The following is a 20185-nucleotide window of genomic DNA, read 5'->3' as shown; positions in this document are numbered from 1 at the left end:
TAGGAGTGGGAAGTTTAAAGTTTTATAAAGAGTCAAGTACAGTGACATGGGACAGTTGTTATATTATATATTTTGCACAACAAACATTTACTGATTTATTATGATGTTACATATACTAAAACAGGTTCTGGGATTCTAAGAGAGCTAAGACATGATCCCCACCTTGTTTGAATGGGGAATGTAGTAGTTAAAAAACAACTAGAGCACAGGTTAACAGACATGTTCCAGGACCACTAATGCACTGAGAAGAGAGTGTGATCAGCCCACAAGAGTGGAGCCTTCTTAAGCAGATTTTGTGTCTTTATAAAAGAGGGTCTGGACAACTGTCTTACCTATCCACCATATAAGAATACAGTTTAATGACCTTTATGCATGAACCAGGAAGTGGGCCCTCACCAGACTCAAAGTCTGTAGGTTCCTTACTTTTGGACTTTCCTCCCAGTATAAAAGCTATCCTGTGTGATAACAGGCAAAGGAATTGAGAAAGGAGGGGAAGGTGTCTCATCTAGTGACTGGATGTGGGAAGCAAGGGAAGAATCAAGAGTATGCCCAAATTTCTAGTTTGAGTGATGAGTAGTAATTTGTATAAATGCAAATGGAGAATAGAGAAGGAAAGATTTTCTCTCCATTTTTTGCCAATGGAAACACTAATCATCCTTTTGAATCCATTTGTTCACAACTTGATTCTTTCAGTATTCATTCACTGAATATTGTACGGAGTACTCATTATGTGAGGAAGAAAGCTTGGCCCCAGTAAATAATATTTAAAAAACTATAGTTTGTGCAATGTTCCTAAGGAAAATGCACAATGTGCAATGAAAGCATTTAACAATGTATCACAGTTGCCTTAATCTAGCCCAAGAAAAGCCACTAAGTTTGGGAAGAGGCAGTTGTATGCAAGAATAGTGTGTGGATGGAGAAACAGGTCCTTTCTCAAAGTCCTGGGTGTGGAAAAGAATGGTGGATGGAGAAAAACAGTTGTAGCTGTAGATGGGTAAATTAGGAGAGCTGAACGTATGACTAGGTCTTCACTAGTCACCTCTTAAGAAGATACACAATTGTCTAGCGTGGACTTGACTGGTTCTAGTGAAAAGGCTTTTCTCTTTTGCGCCTGGAGAGAGTTGCTTGATTCATGGTTTGGGTGTTGAGGTGCTGATGATATTCTTCTTGGGAGTGACTTTCTTAATCTCTACTTATGAGTTGGAATCCTGTGTTTCAGCCATAGCACTTCAGCTTGGAGCCTATCCTGTGTTGTGTGACCTTCCCACTTGTGGGCTGTCTCAGCAATTACTGGTTATCACTCTTTGACAGTAGCTTTGTCTTCTTGGACATAATTTGCAGATGAGTTGAGTCCCAAATATCTGCCTTATTTTGGATACATCAAATCTTTGTTCTCTTAGAGATGTTTTGTTCATGGGTCCATAGTCAAACTCTTGTTCTAATGTGGTATAGTAGAGTGGAGGTTTAATTCATCTCTACATTCTGACCTTCAAAGTTATTAAAAATACATCTAATTATGGTAAAGAAATGCAAGACTTCCACTTTCCCCCATAAATATTTGTAGATGCATAAAGCATCTCACTAAATTCTAAACATAAGACAGTATCATCTCATCAAACTTAAGGAGTTTGAAATCTGTTTAGAAAAAAATGAGTTGCCAGGCCCAGAGAATCTACTTGATAATATAAATTTAACGAACATTTCTTTATCAAATGTAAAGTGAAAAGCACTTTTCTAAGCTCTAGGGTTACAGCAGGAGACAAAACAAAGATCCCACCTGCCTTCACAGTTCTATTCTACAGGGAGCTTAGTGAGTGTAACTGTGTCAGAAGCTTCTGAGCAAATTTGATGAAATTCTTGGTGCTCTAACTCTGAGCTCTGGTGAGAAAGATGAGGAAAATGGCCTTCAAGAGAGTACCCAGATAGTGGCCAAAAGAAAATTCTACTCTCTGAGAACCAGTAGATTCTTAACTTCACAGTGGGCAAACACTGATTCCTTTGACATGTCAGCCATGACTTTCAAATCATTTTTACTCAAGTTTCATGCATTTCTCCACCTTTGATTCTCATAACATTCTTCTGTTCCATCACCCTCAAATATCCACACAGCACAAGAGGCACTAAAAACAATGGGGAGTTTTCTTTTCTGAAGATCATCCAGGCCTCCACTATGTCCTTCTCCTGACCTTGCAATCACTACTTCTCTGAGGTTTCTCCATTCATTACAAAATAAGGGAAGAAAATTCAGAAATTAACATTCAAGCTACTCAATTTCTTTACTGTTTAGCATTTCTAGTAAATTTTTAGAAGGAGATAGTTTTTTTTCTTAAAAATTCCAAGTCATACCATTATTAAAGTAACATTGCTTCATCTTTTTAGAAAGAATTCATGGGCAGACAGGCACATACATGAACACTAGCCAGCAGGAAGCCTCAAGGCCAGCAGAAATACGAATGTCTTTCTAATAGCCATACTTCCTTCCAATAAACATTTCCCTCAAAAGTACACTAACAAGGGTCAAATGGAGCTATTTTGAGCTTTTCAGTGTAAAATAGGAAACCTAGATCTGAGTGGTTCATTTCCTTTTCAAAAACTGTTAGGATTGTCAGTATACTTTTTTTTTCTACCATTCAACATACACAACCCAGACTAGACTTTGGGAGTTCAATTAGACTTATAGATAACCTCTATGAATGAAAGAATCTAAGAGCCAGCAGATTACAATCACTATTTCAGTTTCTAAGTGTGACTTTCTCCCCAACCTGCCCTCTCATTCTAGTGTGCTCATGCTTAGATTATACATGCTCTGATTTCTTAAAAGTTTTGTTCATTCTTGCCTTGAGGCTGCCAAAGTCCAAGCAGTCATACCAATGGAACCAAAGACAAATGTGCTAGACTTCTTTTACCGGGATCCACCAGGTTGAACCTGTAACCAGCTTATAATGGCTAAACTATACAATATGACTCCTATGTTGGATTCTGAAGTCCCCTGGACCTTCTCCTTATCCTCTTTGTGGGAGGCTATTACTAGTTCCTCCCAGAGGAAATCCTTGTTGGCTATATTCAGAGCAATCCTGCTGACCTTATAACTTGGTCCATGTATTAGCTGTTTTTTTGGCTCTGTCTCCTCCAGACTCAAAGCTGTACAGCTACCAAGATGACAATGGCTGGCACCTATCGAGGGCCTTTAGATAGACTCTCTGGAGAGTAACTCTAACTGCTGATCACAACTACGACCCTCTTCAGCAGGAAGTAGCTAGAATGGTCTTCTCCCTTTGCCCCCTCACAGCAGTTAGGGGTACTTCTTCAGAGGGGGGAATATTGCAGAGAGGTAAGTTAATTAGATATCTTGTAGGCAGTTAGACAGGGCCAGCCCAGGAGGAGCCAACATGGAGGACAATCAAGACACATTCACTGAAGGCCCAAATTGTAAAAGGAGAAAAACTACCACACCCATGTAGGATGAGTAGCAGTGCCTGATATTCTAAATTAGTATCAATCACCTGGGTGGGGGACAGAGATCTTCCAAGAAAGATCCCCGACCCACCCCTTTCCAACAAAAATCTGTGCTCATTTCTTTCTTTCTTTCTTTCTTTCTTTCTTTCTTTCTTTCTTTCTTTCTTTCTTTCTTTTTTTTTTTTTTTTTGGTACCGGAGATCCAACTAGGTCCCTGCACTTGTGAGGCAGGTGGCAGAACCACTGAGCTAAATCCCCGGCCCATGCTCATTTCTTGTAAGCTTGCTACATGATTTGTTTCCCCATTGGATCTCCATTTAATCAATATTAGCCGGGTGACTGTACTCGTAATCTTATTGGTTGGTCATGGTTTTGTCCCACCTCATGCCCACTTTGTAAATTTCCACTGGGTCTTATAGTTTTGACCCACTTTATACCCGCCTCACCAAATGGCTTTGCTGTATAAAACATCTTTGGAAAGTGGGGTGAGCGGGCAACCCACTTTCTGATCCCCCTTCTGTCTCTCTTAGACAAAGCTTTCTTTCTGTCAATAAAATTTTCCTACTCTTAAAAAAAAGAAGTCTCAGGTGCAATTTGCAACTTAGTATGAGAAATAGTGCTGAACAGATCCTTTGAAAAAGCCTGGCAGTATTTACATATGTTAAACACTACTTTTCAGCATATTTTGCCTCGCCTCCACACTTCCCTGAATTAAAAACATTCTTTTCAGCAAGTCTTAACAAGATAGTAATAAGCTGGCAAGTTCAGTTGCAGCAGTAGATGATTCACAAACAAAACACTGACAGGCTTTTATGATTACAGTTTCCAAAGATCCTAGCCTCCTAAAAGTTGTTCATAGAGATTGATAGATACATAAAAATGAAAAATAAAAAATGGAAGGGAGAGATACAAATTGGCTTTTTCATTAGAAAAAATGATAGAAAAGTTTGACCCACACTTAGCACTCTGCCTTTTGCCAGCATTTTATTTCATTGTTTTTGACCTGAGATCATAATCTTTATAAGAAATAGTAAAGAGGACAAGAGGTAACTAAGATGATGGGTGGCTGGAAATGAAGATTTTTTTCAAGTATTTATTATCCTCCAGAAATGTCTGTCTGAAATACTACTTCTATGGGAAAGGAGAGAAGCAGGGTTGTTATTAATTTTTAAGGCTAGCTGACAGTTTTCAGCCCAAGAACAGGGCTTAATTTTGTGTTTTGAATAATGTAGAAATTTTCAATAGTTTGAGTAGGAATCAGAATGATAAATGATATATTGTCTATGAAAATACTGTCATATTACATTATATTTACAGTTACCCTGCAGACTAAGTTTTCTAGAAATATACTTACATGGACTGGAAAGTTACTAATATTGTTTTCTTGTTATGCATTTGGAATTTGGAAAAACAATTCAAAAGGAATTATCTTCCTGACTATGGATTGGTAATGCAATATCTAAAGGACCGTTTGTTACTTCACCTAAAAACTTAGTGTTGGCACAAATTGCACCAATCTATGAGATCATTGGAATTGGCTGTAGGCATTACTTTTTGGTCACATCTTCCTTCTGAAGACCCTGGGAAAATTTAATTACATCTGCACTTTGGATTCCTCTTTCTTTCAATAAACATGTAAAATTGAGAACTATCAGACTAAAAGGTTTGTGATTAGTTTTCACTATCCTCTCTCTTGCAGCAGATTATCATGTTAGGTTGGGCATATTTACTTTGTTTTGAGCACCTAAGGCTCTTTCTGACCCTAAGTATTATTTGAATTGATGGCAATGCAGCTATTATATCCAGATGTCTCTTGGTAACTTAATATATGGCCCTAATAACAAACACTAGAATTAAACCATTAATAGAATGGACTGCTAGCAGCTGCTTCAATTTCAGTTTGATGGGCCTTAAAATAGCTGATTCAGAGATTTCTGTAGAGTAACTTAAGTTAATTAAAGAAATCAAAGTCAATGGAACTACAATATCTGTTAGTAGCAATATAATCAATATCCACTGACATTATTATTTTAAAAGAAGGCTGATAGAAGGTCAAAAAACATTTACCTGGATTAGATGAGCCTTTTATTTCACACATCATTTTGTGATTCCCAGTTTTACTTAAAATCACAGATCTCAAAGAAAAATCTTTTCTGTTTTACCCTATTAGATAAAAGCAGACTAATGATTACTTTGCTGTTTCTCCAAAAATAAGGTAGGACTGAGTTACTGGCATCTTTTCAGAGACTCCAATCAATTTATTGAGGAGAAAAAGAACAAAGACTGTTCTTTGTGGGGGTGGGCTTTGGGAACACCTACTCAAAAGTACTCCACAAGAGATCCAACTGAGATTTACCAATGTATCAATTTTTGAAGTACCTACTTATCCCAAATCCCCAAAACTTCCTTTAAATCACAGTTTCAGTGAAAATAATTTGTGGCCAACCAATTATTTCTGGCCATGCAGCCTGTCTTAGCTGAGAATTGAAGCACGGTGCTGCTCACTTTCTGTACATTAACTTTGTCAGATTGTGGAACTAATGGAACTTCTGTAACTACAGTTTTAAAGTTAACATCAAAGTAAAATATATTGTCATTACAACTGTACTTAGGAAGTATCAGAAACTCTCTGGCTCATCTAGTATTTTTTTAATCCCCAAGTAAGCATGATACATATGATGCAATATGTTTGCATGTTTTCAACATTTAATACATTTAATCCCAAGGTCTAATATTTCTTACAATTGACAAATTAAAAAGATATCCCATTGTCAATTGGATCCCAGTTCATACATCATCTACTACATCTATTGATGGTGTGCAACATCAGAACCTTTTGGAATTATATTCTAGAAAGAAGTTATAATGGCTAGCTACTTATCCTCATTTTATTAAAGAATCCATTTTATAATTCTGACAATAATTGCAATGCCAATGCCAAATTTCCAGTTTGGTTAAGTATGATTTATCTAAAATAAATAACTTTTAAAAAACAAATTTAAATTTTCTTTGGTAACACATGAACCTGTAAGAGAGTTGTGTGAAGAAGGCTTTACATATTATCAAGCACTCAATCAATGAGCTATGTTGCCAAATCTTTACAATATAACTAGGTCATAATGTATGTCTTTTATTTGGTGCTAAAAAATGACAGTTTCTAAGCATTCTATCAATTCTTTTATAGTATCTCTTGTTTTTTTTATATCCTACCTTGAAGGTTGCAACTTTTGGTTTTATCATAGCATTTTATGTAGTTTTTATGTATATAGATTTTTCTATAATACATCATATTGATATTATTACTATAAGACATCAAAATTCTGCCACCAACATTATCATGGTTGGTGATGGATAAAGCAACTCCTTACTATCTACTCAAAATACTGCTTAGCTCTCTGCTGACAAGCTACTAAGATATCATATAACACCAGTCTTTAGGCTTCTGAGTCTATGCATGCTCCCATACAACTCTTGAGTCTCAGTATTCAGTATCACTTGATTTGTGTGCAGTTTAGTTTGTCAACCTTTGACTATAACTTTACTATGCCTAGTTCAATTAGTTTGGGTTCTAAATATGAAAAAGTTCATAGTCCTGTAATGATTAGTTTTAAAAGCTGAGTCTCATCTAAAATGAACCCACAGGGAAATATAACAGTACTTACAGGTGTCTTCCTCTTCCATGGAAATACTGATCACATAACAGGCATACACAAAACCAATCAACTGCAAAGAAGAAAAGAATATGTACCATAAGAAGTTATCCCTAATGTACATAAATATAAAGAATAGGTGTTAGTAACGTCTATGAAATTATAATAGAAAAAAGTCTTATATTAAACAATAGCTGTAACTTAAAAGATTCTTTGCATTTCTATGTCACCTTAATAGCTTTCTGAAAAATACACAGCTGCACTTGGTAGGCTGATACAGGAGGATTGTGAGTTTGAGGTTAGCTTGGACTACACAGAAAGACTGCCTCATAAAACCATAAACAAACACAGGACTGAGGGAAAAAAATTTCTATATGTTTCTCTTAGATTTTGATATAGAATTTATAAATTAGTATAGATTATTCATAGCATATATTTTTACTACTTACAGAGCAATCTGTACTCTTTATTATTACCACAACTATTTTAATGCTTAGAAACTAAAAGAGGGATCAAAATTTGCTGCCTATAAATTAAATAACAACCATGTTCCTGATTATTTAAAATGTTCTAAGATGTAAATTCTATCTAGCTACTAAATCATTTTGTTAATTTTATAATAAGAAAATGCAATAACTTTCTGGAGATTAGTTGTGGTAAAATGAAATAGACGACATCATTTATACTTTGTGTACTAGTGATTCAAAGAATAAATCCAAGCACAGAGTACAGCTTTTTATAGCTTCTCATATTGTTTTCTGCCCTTATTATACTCAGAAAATGATTTTTACTCCATTGAAATTCCTGGAGAACAAAATTGTTGACAAATCAATTAGTCTAAGATTATTTTAAGTTGCTTGATAGGTATGAAAAATGGCTACTTCAATAGCTGAAGAAGTTTATTTTCTCACCTTTCTTTTCATTGTTAGTTTGTTTCCTCCGCCTACCTTTATTACAAAATCATATTTACAAAGGAAACTTTTCCGGTAGTCCCAATGTCAAAGGTTGAAGTTCCATTGCCTCAGTTTGGGCCTGTTTCCATTTTTCAGAAGCAGGTTTAGCTGACAAGCTGGCTTGGTCTCCTTTTCCTGTACTTTCCTTCCTCTGAGCTGAAATGCCTTCTGAGCATCTTGGCGACATGGAGAGCACATATAGATGCTACCAGAATCTTCCAGGATCTTCCTGAAGCTGCACTGTCCCACCCCTGCATCCTTGCTGAGAACCAGAGCATAAGACCACTAATACCCTTTCTAATGTATTTCCTATCTTCTTTCACATAGCTGCTACATATCACGATTCCGCTCTTACAACACACATTAATACTCTTCATAGGCATAATTATTAATGACTACATACATTTGCTTTATTTGAACAGATGTAATATATTTAAGCAATTTTCTATTATTGAAAGTCACTTTAAATTATAAATATTATGATGAATATTAAGACTTTTTCTGTATTTTGATTATCTTATCCCTAGGATTAGAACTACAGTAAAAATGCCTTCAAATACTTATGTGACTTACTTTTACAGATTATTGAATTGATTTCAAAAAGTTTGTGTGATTTCTATGTGATAAGAACGTTCCAAATCTTTTCTAGCTATTCTGAAATATTTAATGCAATAAATATGTACAATTATATGTCAAAAGTGACAGAACAAAAGCTTATAACACCTCTTATCTTACCAGAGCATTAACTAATAATGCTTGCTTTGCCATATCCTTATTAGCAGAAGCTTATAAACTATGTCAATAAAAATGAACACATTGACATTTCTAACATATTTTGCAGTAGTTATACTACTTCTGAAACATATTCATATTTTATTAGCGCTTTATGTTTGGTGAACTATTGGCAGACATTCTTTGCTATTTATTAATTTTATATTGTTTTTATTTACTTGAATGGGTCTTACAGAGTAAAGCGTTTGATGTATTTACTGAAATTTTTTTCTTTATGTCAACAAATGTTAGTGATCCCATCACAACACTGAGATCTCTTCTTACTAATCATATGTCAGAAGATATCTATCAATCATTTCCTTTTTTTTTGTATTAAATTCTTTTATTGGTACATTGTAGGTATAAAACACAATTACATTTCTCACTGGGAATTGTACCTTTACATAATGCATCTGGGTTCTTATTTTTTCCCCATTCCTAGCCCTCCCTTCACACCCTCCACACTTCCCGATTTACAAAGACTTTATTTCCATTTTTTCCATTTCTCATCATTTTTTTCCTTTCCCTTCTTTCCTTTCCCCTGTGCCTCCCACTACCCCTACCCCATTGGACCTTTTCTTCCTATTATACATTTTCTATTATTCATTCTAATAATTGGTACATTTTAGGTATACAATACAATGACATTCATCATTGGAGATTTGCACCTTTACATAGTCTCTCTTGGTTCTTATTTTTCACCCTTGCCCAGCCCTCCCTTCAACCCCTCCAGTCCTCCCTATATACAAAGATTTTGTTCCTATTTTTCCATTTTCTCATATTAATCCCATTCCCTTCTATCCTTTCCCCTAGTCCTCCCACTATCTTCCCCTTTGCCCCTTTTCTTCCCATTTCACATTACCTATTATACATTTAGTCCTTATTCACACTTTCAGTTTCTCACACCAGAGAAACTATTCGGTATTTACACATATGTGTCCTATTTATTTCACTTAAGAGTATTACTTCAATGTGCATCCACTTAGCTATAAATGTCTCTAATTTCTCATTTTTTATGGCTAAGTAATACTTCATTTTATAAAAAAACCACATTTTCTTTTTGCAGTCTCCAGTTGATGGGCATTTGGGCTGTTTCCAACTTTTAGCTATTATAAACTGTGCTGCTATGAACATGGGTGCACATATATCACTGTGGTATGATTCTTTTAATTCTTTGGGGAAGATCCCCAGCAGTGGAATAGCGGGGTCAAATGGGATTTCCAGTCCTAGTTCTTTGAGGTATCTCCATACTGATTTGCACAGTGGTTGCACCAGTCTACACTCCCACCAGCAGTGGAGCAGGGTTCCTCTTTCCCCACAGTCCCACCAGCATTTGTTATTGGTTGATTTCATGATAGCAGCCATTCTTTCTGGAGTGAAGTGGAATCTCAGCATTGTTTTCATTTCCATCTCTCGAATGACCAGTGGTGTTGAATATTTTTTAATGTATTTATTTGCTATTTCTACTTCTCTGTCTGAGAAATATCTGTTCACTTCAGATTCCCATTTTTGGATTGGGTCTTTAAATTTGGGAGGTCTGATATTTTTAAGTTCTTTATAGATTCGAGATAGTAGACCTTTGTCTGAGGAAGAGCAGGTGAAGATTTTTTCCCACATTGTGGGTTGTCTCTTCACACTGCTGGTGGTTTCTCTTGCTGTGCAGAAGCCTTTTAATAAGAAGAGATCCCACTTGTTGATTGCTTGTGCTAGTTCACAGGCAACTGAGGTTTTGTTCATGAAATCTTTTCCTACACTGATGTCTTCAAGGGTTCTACCTAACCTCTGTTCCAACTGGTTCACTGTTTCTATTTTAATATTTAGATTTTTAAACCATTTTGATTTTAGTTTAGTGCATGGTGAGAGATACAGGCCTAGTTTTAATCTTTGGCAAGCTGAAGCCCAATTTTTCCAGCACCATTTATTAAAGAGGCTATCTTTCCTCCAGTGAGGGTGTTTGGCTCCTTCATCGAAGATGAGATGGTTGAGTGTGTCTGGAGTTGTTTCTGCATCTTCTAATCTGTTCCACTGGTCCTCAAGTCTGTTTCTTTGCCAGTACCATGGTGTTTTTATCACAGTAGCTTTGTAGTAGAGTTGCAGGTTGGGGATTGTGATACCCCCTGCCATGTCTCTGTTAAGTAGAATTGCTTTTGCTATTCTGGGTCTCTTCTTTTTTCAAATGAATTTTTGGATTGCTTTCTCAAGGTCTATGAAGTATGCTGCTGGGATCTCAATTGGAATTGCATTAAATCTATATAGCAGTTTTGGAAGTATGGCCATTTTCACTATATTAATCCTTCCTACCCAGGAGCAGGGGATGTCTGTCCATTTTCTGATATCACCTTCAATCTCTCTTTTCAGAGTGCCATAGCTTTCAGAGAAGAGGTCTTTGATTTCTTTCATTAGGATGATTCCTAGGTATTTCAATTTTTTGGATGCTATTGTGAAAGGAATTATTTGCCCTATTTCTCTCTCAGTGAGTCTGTCATTTGTGTAGATGAAAGCTATTGATTTTTGTGTGTTGACCTTGTAACCAGCTACTTGACTCAATTTGGTTATTAAGTTTAGAAGACTTCTGGTGGAGTTCTTCAGATCTTCTATATAGAGTATCATGTCATCTGCAAATAATGACAATTTGACTTCTTCATTTCCTATCTTTATTCCTTTTATTTCTTTCTCTTGTCTGATTGCTGTGGCTAATGTTTCCAGAACTATATTGAACAAGAGTGTTGATAATGGACATCCTTGCCTTGTTCCTGATTTTAGTGTGAAGGATTTCAGTTTTTGACCATTTAGTATGATACTGGCTGTTGGTTTTTCATAGATGGCTTCTATCAGTTTGAGGTAGAGACCATCTATTCCAATTTTTTGTAGGGTTTTTATCACTAATGCATGTTGGATTTTGTTGAATGCTTTTTCTGCATCTATGGAGATAATCATATGGTTTTTGTCCTTGGCTCTATTGACATAGTGTATTACATTGACTGATTTGCATATATTGAACCATCCCTGCATCCCTGGTATGAATCCCACTTGATCAGGGTGTATGATCTTCTTGATGGTCATCTGCATTCTGTTTGCCAGTATCTTATTAAGGATTTTTGCATCTATGTTCATTAGTGAGATTGGGCTATAGTTCTCTTTTTCAGTTGGGTCTTTCTCTGCTTTGGGGATCAAGGTGATGCTTGCTTCCAGGAATGAATTTGAGAGCATTGCTTCCCTTTCAATTTCATTGAAGAGTTTAAACAGTAGTGGCAGCAGTTCCTCTCTAAATGTCTTGTAGAATTCAGCAGTGAAGCCATCAGGGCCCAGGGTTTTCTTAGTTGATAAGTTTTTCATTACATTTTCAATTTCATTGGTTGATATTGGGTTGTTCAGAATTTTTAGGTGTTCTTTGTTCAACTTTGGTAATTCATATGTATCTAGGAATCTGTCCATTTCTTCTGTGTTTTCCATCTTATTGGTGTATAGGTTCTGGAAGTAGGTATTGATGATCCTCTGGATTTCTGCTGGGTCTGTTGTAATTTCACCCTTTTCATTCCTAATTGCATGAATTTGGGCCTTTTCTTTCCTTTTTCTGACAAGGTTGGCTAAAGGTTTGTCAATTTTGTTGATTCTTTTGAAGAACCAACTCTTGGCTTCATTGATTTTTTTTTATCATTCTCTTAGTCTCCATTGCATTGATTTCTCCTCTGATCTTTATAATTTCCTCCCTTGTAGGAGCTTTGGGGTTGTCCTGCTCTTCTTTTTTTAGAAGCTTGAGGTTCAGCATCAGGTTGTTTAATTGGGCTCGTTCTGTTTTCCTAATATGTGTATTCACTGCTATGAATTTCCCTCATAAGACTGCTTTCATTGTGTCCCATAGATTCCCATATGTTGTACTGTCATTGTCATTTAATTGAAGGAACTGTCTGATTTCTTCTTTGATTTCCTCTGTGACCCATTGGTTATTCAGAAGTGTGTTGTTCAATTTCCACATGTTTATGAAATTTTTTGAGTTTCTCTTGCTATGGATCTCCAATTTCATGGCACTATGGTCTGATAATATACAGGGGATAACTTCAATTCCTTTGCACTTACTTAAACATATTCTATGTGTGAGTATGTGGCCTATTTTTGAGAATGACTCATGTGCAGCTGAGAAGAATGTGTATTCTGATTTTGTGGGGTGGAAGACTCTGTAAACATCTGTTAAGTTCATTTGTTCAAGAGTTCCCTTGAGTTCTAGTATTTCATTACTTATTTTTAGCCTAGTTGATCTATCTATTTTAGCCTAGTTGATCTATCTATCTATTTGGGGTGTTGAGGTCCCCCACTACAATTGTATTAGTGCATATATGACTTTTCATGTCTGTTAGTATTTGTTTTATATAGTTGGGTGCACTAGTGTTTGGTGCATAGATATTTATGATTGTCATCTCTTCCTCTTGGATTCTTCCCTTTACAAGGATGTAGTGTCCTTCTTCATCTCTCTTAATCAGTGTTGGTTTGAAATCTACTTGATCTGCCAAGAGGATATCTACTCCTGCTTTTTTTCAGGTTCCTGTCGCATGGAGTATTGTTTTCCACCCTTTAACTTTCAGTCTATGAGTTTCCTTTTGAATTGTGTTTCTTGTATGCAGCATGTTGTTGAATTTTGCTTCTTGACCCATTCTGCCAGTCTATTTCTTTTGATTGGTGAATTGAGACCATTAACGTTGATGGTTATAACTGAAACGTATTGACTTGTCATTGCCATGACTTTTTCTTTTTGTTGGGTTCTCCTCCTTTACATTTAATTCCTTGTCATGCCAGATGGGTTCATTGTGCTTTGCTTCCTGGGGTTGTGATCCTCAATGTCTGTTCCTAGGATATTGTGTAAAATTCTTTGGAGTGCTGGTTTGGTATTCATGAAGTTCCTGAGGTGCTCTTTGTCATGAAAGTATCTTATTTCTCCCTCCCTTTTGAAAGATAGTTTTGCAGGGTACATCAATCTGGGTTGGAGGCTGTTTTCTTTTAGGGCTTGGAACATGTCACTCCAAGCTCTTCTTGCCTTGATGGTTTGTGTTGAGAAGTCTGCTGTGATTCTGATGGGCTTTCCTTTGTATGTGATTTGTTTCTTTTCTCTGACTGCTTGTAGAACTTTGTTCTTCTGTTGTGTTTCTGGAATCTTAACAATTATATGCCTATGTGTAGATTTTTTTTGATCAAGGGTATTTGGAGTCCTATATGCCTCACTTATCTGTATGTCAAGCTCTTTTCCCCTGCTTGGGAAGTTTTCTGGCATTATTTCTGTGAAGAGATTTTTGAATGTCATCTGCACTCTCTCCTGTTTCTTCATTGAGCCCAATCAGTCTTATGTTATTCTTTTTTGCATCATCTAGCAGCTGCTGGATTTATTTCTCATGTTTCCTTATAATTTTGAAGCAATTTTTCTTTTCCTGGTCACTAATTGCAATTTTATCTTCTATATCTGAAATTCTGTCCTCACGCTGGCTCATTCTGCTGTGTAGACTTTCAGTGGAGTTTTTCATCTCCTGGAAATCTATTTGCAGCTGTTTATGGATTCCATTTGTTTCTTATGTTGGGATTCCATCATGTTCCTGAGCTCCTCTCTAGATTTATTAATCATGTCTTGCACTAAGGGCACAATTTCTCCTGTTATCTGAGAAATTATTTCTGATTTCATTTTTTCCAGATCCCCTTTTGTTGCCAGTTCAGTAGGTCCAGGTGGTTGAGTATCAGAGTGTTCCATCTCATTTCCCTTTGGGGTTGCTGTAGGTGATCTGGAAGTCTGGTTTTGAGAGTTATTTACGTGTTTTCTCATTTCGACTGGGGCGGGGGGCTGTTAGCGCCTACACGGATTACCTCCTCTGAGCTGGGTGAGGTGGGACAGGGGCCAGGAGCAGCGGTAGGGATGGTGACCCAAAAGCCCTTTCCTGTGGGCTGGGAGCAGCCAGAGGGATGGTGGCCAAGAAACCCCTTCCTCTGGACCAGGAGCAGTGGGATGGTGGCTCAGAAGCCCCTCCCTCTCGGCCGGGAAGGGTGGGAGGGATGGTGGCCAGGAAGCCCCTTCCTCTGGGCCCAGAGAAGCAGGACAAAAGGTGGCCCAAAAGCCCTTTCCTCTGGGCTGGGAGCAGCGGGAGGGATGGTGACTGGGAAGCCCCTTCCTTTGGACCAGGAGCAGTGGGACGATGGTTCAGAAGCCCCTACCTCTGGGCCGGGAACAGAGGGACTCAGTACCTTGGTCTGGTGGTCTGGTGTCCTCTGAGCCTTTGTAATGTGGAATCAGGTAGCTGCCTGTCTGCATTGGGGTGATTTGGAGTGTTCCACGGGACTGGAGACCTCGGTAGAGTGTGGGCAGACCTGCCTGTGTGCAGCGGCGTGATTTGGTGTCTTTCGCGTGACTCAGAACCTCGGTAGGGCGTGCACAGACCTGCCTGTCTGCAGCGGGCTTATCAATCATTTTCTAGTTTGGGGTGGACTCTCCCTTAAAGTGTGTGTGTATTTGTATTTGTGTGTGTGTGTGTGTGTGTGTGTACCTACCCACATATGTGTAGACCAAGAATTCTGTTGTATTTATTTTGTGTTGCTACAAATTCACACAAACTCAGTGGTTTGAAACAACACAATTTATTATTATAAACTTATAATGTTCTGGAGATCAGAAGTCTGAAATAGGCCTCACTGGGCTAAAATCAAGATGTCATCAGGGCATTATCTCTTATGGAAGGTCTACAAATTATGTTGTCTTGCTTTTTCTAGCTTTTCCTAAAATATCTGTGCTCTTTGGCTTATGGTGCCATCTTTTGATCTTCAAAATCAGCAACACTGGACTGAATTCTTCACAGGCTGCTGCCCTAGTTCTACTCCTTCCATTTCTTTGTAAAGAATTGGTGATTACACTGAACTCACCCAGACAATTGTTATGGTTTACATCCAAAATGTCTCCCCAAAGTCTTTTGTTCAGCGGTGGAACTTTTGAAAATAATTGAATGATCAGGGGACTGTATTTATCAGTGGATCACTGATGAGTTCATACCTGACTGTTCTGTACAGATCTGAGGCCTGGTCAGAACAGGCAGGTCACTGGGGGCATAACCTGAAAGGGTTTATTCTTGTCCCCAGCTCCACCTTTCTCTCTCTGCTTCCGGGTTACAATCATATGAACAGCTTTACTCCACCATACCTTTCCACTGTGCCATTTCTGCCTTGGAAAGAGCCAACTCTAGACTGATCCCACTGAAACCATGAGCCAAAATAAACTTCTACTTCTTTAAGTTGTAGTTAGTTGTTAGGTATTTTTGTCCTAGTGACTGGAAAGTGATTAATAGAATTATCTTGGTTACTATTACTTTTAAGACTACCTGATTATCACCCTTAACTCCATTTGCAAACTTAATTCATTCTCCTTTGCCATGAGTTGTAATTATTCACTGGCTATAGGGATTAGAATGTGGAAACCATTTGGGGATCACAATTCTGCCTACTACAACTGTGAACTTGGATTTTAGGCTTTCAGTAAGCTCGGTGCACAATTTAAGCTATAGTAAAAGAGTGATATTAATGAAATTACTTAAGTTTTAATAGATAAAGTGTGATCTTGATTTTTTAAAAATGACTACAAAGAAATTGTAAGAAATTATGTTACATATCAATTTGTTTATCTTAGTAGATGTCATCTTTCAATGTTGGGAAGAAAACTACTATAATCAACATGGTGTTTGTACATCTAGTTTATGTTTCACAACTTTAGTATAAATTTGTGTTTAAAACACATAAAGCAGAACCTAATTGTATAAAGCAGTATTTATTTACTACTTGTATTGACAATTTCAAATTGGGGGAATATTATTTTCATTTCTATCAGATTGTTGTTTTTATTTTGCCTTATACCTGACAGAAAGGTTATAAGAAGATAATGCATGTCAGCTTTGCTATTTCATAAAAAATAAGTCATCCAATTGTCCATAATTAATTTCACATTCAGACCATAGGTTCTTGCAGATACACATCTAAACTACTTGCAATTTTGCAGTAGTTTTTTTAAAAAATAAATTGCATAATCTGTAAATGTACTCAACTCAGAATACGGAGATTCTAATTCATCTCAATGCACATAAGAAGAATGTCACTGCTAATTCCATCACACAGCTGAACTCTTGCTTCCCCTCCAGGCTGCTGCTAGGATTTTATTATCACAGTGACCTTCTGACATTTGGGCCTACTACGGTTGTCAATGTTAATCCATAAGTCGACATTGTTGAAAGCTAACTTTTCTTAGGTTTTTATATAAAAATAAACAGAAAAAATGAGCTGTAACGTGTCTTTCCCTCGACTCCACAGATCATCTTGTGCACCTGTTTTGATGCATGAACTGTATATGGGATTATTGTGTCGGCCTCTTTCAATACATATAGCCTACTTTGGAGATTTAACTTTGAAGATGACCCTTTTGCCTGAAAATTAGTTTAAAGAATTTGGGGAACTTGAGCACTAGTAACATAAACACTGATAGATCAGGTTTCTTTTGAACTCTAAAGAGCTAGACACAAGTTGCAGCCACACAGGTCAAGAATCTCTTTCTACCCATTGGGACTAAAATGACTGACACTTTGGGTCTCTTTCAGTTCCACTGCAAAGAAGGGAATGAGTAGAGGTGGAATGGATGAATCGTGCTACAGTAGAATATTTCTAAACTAGGGCTGTTTTGCAATGGACAGAAATTTAGAGGCTGGATTGCTAATTTTATCTTGGACATGGCTTATTGAATAGTACACCCATAGTTGTGTGCTGGCTCTTACATTCCAGTATTATTTTTCACATCAAACTCTGGTAAATTAAATAACATGAATCATTATTCTTTTCATCCTCATATTTGAGAGGTAAGCAGAGATGCATATGAATGTTTTGATTGAGTGCTTATAAGCTTTTCTAGTAAAAAGCCAATGCCTTCATGGTAGCTCAATACTACAATGAGTATTATTTTTCTGATATTCTAATTGACTTTACCTTTTTGAATAAACTGTAACACTTCTATTTATACCTTTATGTTGATTTAAAGGTGAATTATTCCTCTTTCTTTATTGATGTCTTTTGTGATAAGAGTAATGTCTAAAGTACATATTAGTATATCTTTAATCTTTCTGAGAGAACATATATTTTGGTGTTTACTGATATTGGTTCATTCAATTCAAAATACCTTGATCCATCAGTATGTATTGGTAGATCCATCAGCATTTACTGGCTGGCCTATTGGCATTTACTGGAAGAAATGCCAGAGAATTGATGAGAAAGCCCCTGGAGAGTAAACATAGTCATGATGCAAGATTTTTCACGTGTATCAATATGAAGAGTTAATGTGATGAAGTTGATCCTGAAACCTTAACAGGAGACCACTTTCCTTTGGAGAAAAAAGTTCCACTAGGACAGAGAAACATGGACTTGAACTAAGTCTGTACCTCTCACTCCTAAGTTTGCCTCTCACCTGTTGTAACAGACCTAGAAAGCGTAACAGCTAATAATGTAATCCTAAATTGTTTTGTTGCATATTTATACACATAGAGATAGACATCTAAGTATACTCGATAGAATACTCATAATAAGAAATTTTTTATATGATTCTAATGCAAACTTTCTTCTAGGCTAAACAGAAAGAAGATGACCAGATGAGTAACGTTATGTAATCGAATGCAAGCTATGTAGTCCTGATTCCACCACTCAACTAAGTTCGGCAAAAATTCAAGGAAAGATTTGGGGATAAGATGAGACACTGGTCAACTCAAAACAAATGGTTAAGCAAGTAATTATAGGTGAACTTTTATGAGAGTCAAAGAGAGCAAGCTCTTTAGATATTTTTTCAGAAATATTTATTCAGTATAACCTGTATTTCTTTTTTATAGTCTACAGTCATGGATTGTGCTAAAATATTGGGCTAAATGTGTTTTCTGAAAATATACATTGTCTATATATATGCTGAAAAAAACTGGTCCATGTATTTGTTCCTTTTCCATAAAACAGGTCTTTTGAGTGACAGAAAGCAGGGTCAGGTATTTAATCATAGTGACAGCACACTGTCCATATTTAGTGACAATTATCTTACTAATGTAATGAAGAAATGCACAGTTTTAAAAGAACAGAACAATATATAGCAACAGAAAATTTGGCAGATCTAGTTGTTCACTAATGGGCCTTAATATTACCTTGATAGATGACATGAAAGGAATTTTGGCTGGATAATTGAAATATAAAATGCCACTAGCTGGAAACGATTAGATGAAGATGTGCCATACTAGAAATATTAGATCATTCCCTAGGCCCTCAAACAAATTTTGCCTGTTATAATCTCGATATTATTACAAATGAATTAATTAAAATATTTCCTTTTACTTTTTCTTTATTGATGGGCACATTCATAAAATATTTATCCTGAAAATTACTTTTGCTATTGTGATTAACTAAACTGCTGTTTAATTAATAATGTTATTCTCATGAGAGCCTGTCTAGACATCCTGTTAATCACCAAATTGTAGATGGCTGACTCGTGTATTTCTTGGTTTCCCAGAATATGAATTAAAACAGTCCCTGTGGCTTTCCGCTTGTCTACAAGAAATGGAATGAAATACATTCTTGCCAATAGCAGACACATAAAGTAAATAATATCAAGATGATAATCTTAACTATTCCTGCCTTTCATAAAGTTTTGAAAGAGTCATTGTTTTTAAAGACAATTTTTCCTCTACCCTTAAAGTCATCTATTTCAGTGTAGTATTGAAAATTACCTTCTCTGTGTTATATGTTCTAACAGCAAAATTTCATCTTCTTCAATATATTTAAGGAATGCAAATTATATGACTAGACCCCAAGAGCTCTGTGTGTGCCTGTGTGTCTGTGTGTGTGTGTGTGTGTGTGTGTGTGTGTAAGGGATTGATTAGTTTTTGCAACTAGGATTTGTATGTGGGTAATATGGTTTGGACCTGAAAAGCATCCCAAAGTCATGTGATAAAGGCTTGGTTCCCAGCTGAAGGAGGTTTGGAGAAGTGGTTGGATCACAAGGGCTCTAACTTTATCAAGTGAATTAATCCATTGCTAAGATCATAATTTAATGGCATTATCAGGAGGTGATGAAAACAAGAGGTGGGGCCTCATGGAAGAGAGCTAACCACAGAGGAATGACCCTGGGGACCATAACTGGTCCCCAGCTTCTGTCTGTCTGTCTTACCCTCTTTGATTCCTATCTACCTTGAAGTGAGGAGCTTTAAATTCCCATACACTTCTATCAGGATGTTTCTGCATTGCTGTAGGTCTGAAAACAAGAGAGCTGTATGACAATGGACTAAAATTTCCAAATGTGTAAGCCACAATAAATCTTTAGGTCTT

General features: G+C 36.7%; 1 protein-coding gene across 3 annotated transcripts in view; it reads right to left on the bottom strand.

Moving 5' to 3' along the window:
* Window positions 1-20185, bottom strand: part of Nkain3 (sodium/potassium transporting ATPase interacting 3) — a 654273-nt gene that overhangs the window by 25686 nt on the left and 608402 nt on the right. For all 3 annotated transcript variants that reach the window (XM_021256087.2, XM_021256085.2, XM_004842186.3), the window contains one exon: window positions 7119-7179. In XM_021256087.2, the coding sequence (XP_021111746.1) occupies window positions 7119-7179 (61 nt within the window). The remainder of the gene's footprint in view (window positions 1-7118; window positions 7180-20185) is intronic.

This window comes from Heterocephalus glaber, unplaced genomic scaffold (genome assembly GCF_053883595.1).
Source record: "Heterocephalus glaber isolate CG9 unplaced genomic scaffold, H.glaber_assembly_v1.0 deba00001553, whole genome shotgun sequence".
Lineage (NCBI taxonomy): Eukaryota > Metazoa > Chordata > Mammalia > Rodentia > Bathyergidae > Heterocephalus > Heterocephalus glaber.
This window is presented reverse-complemented; position numbering and strand designations above follow the sequence as displayed.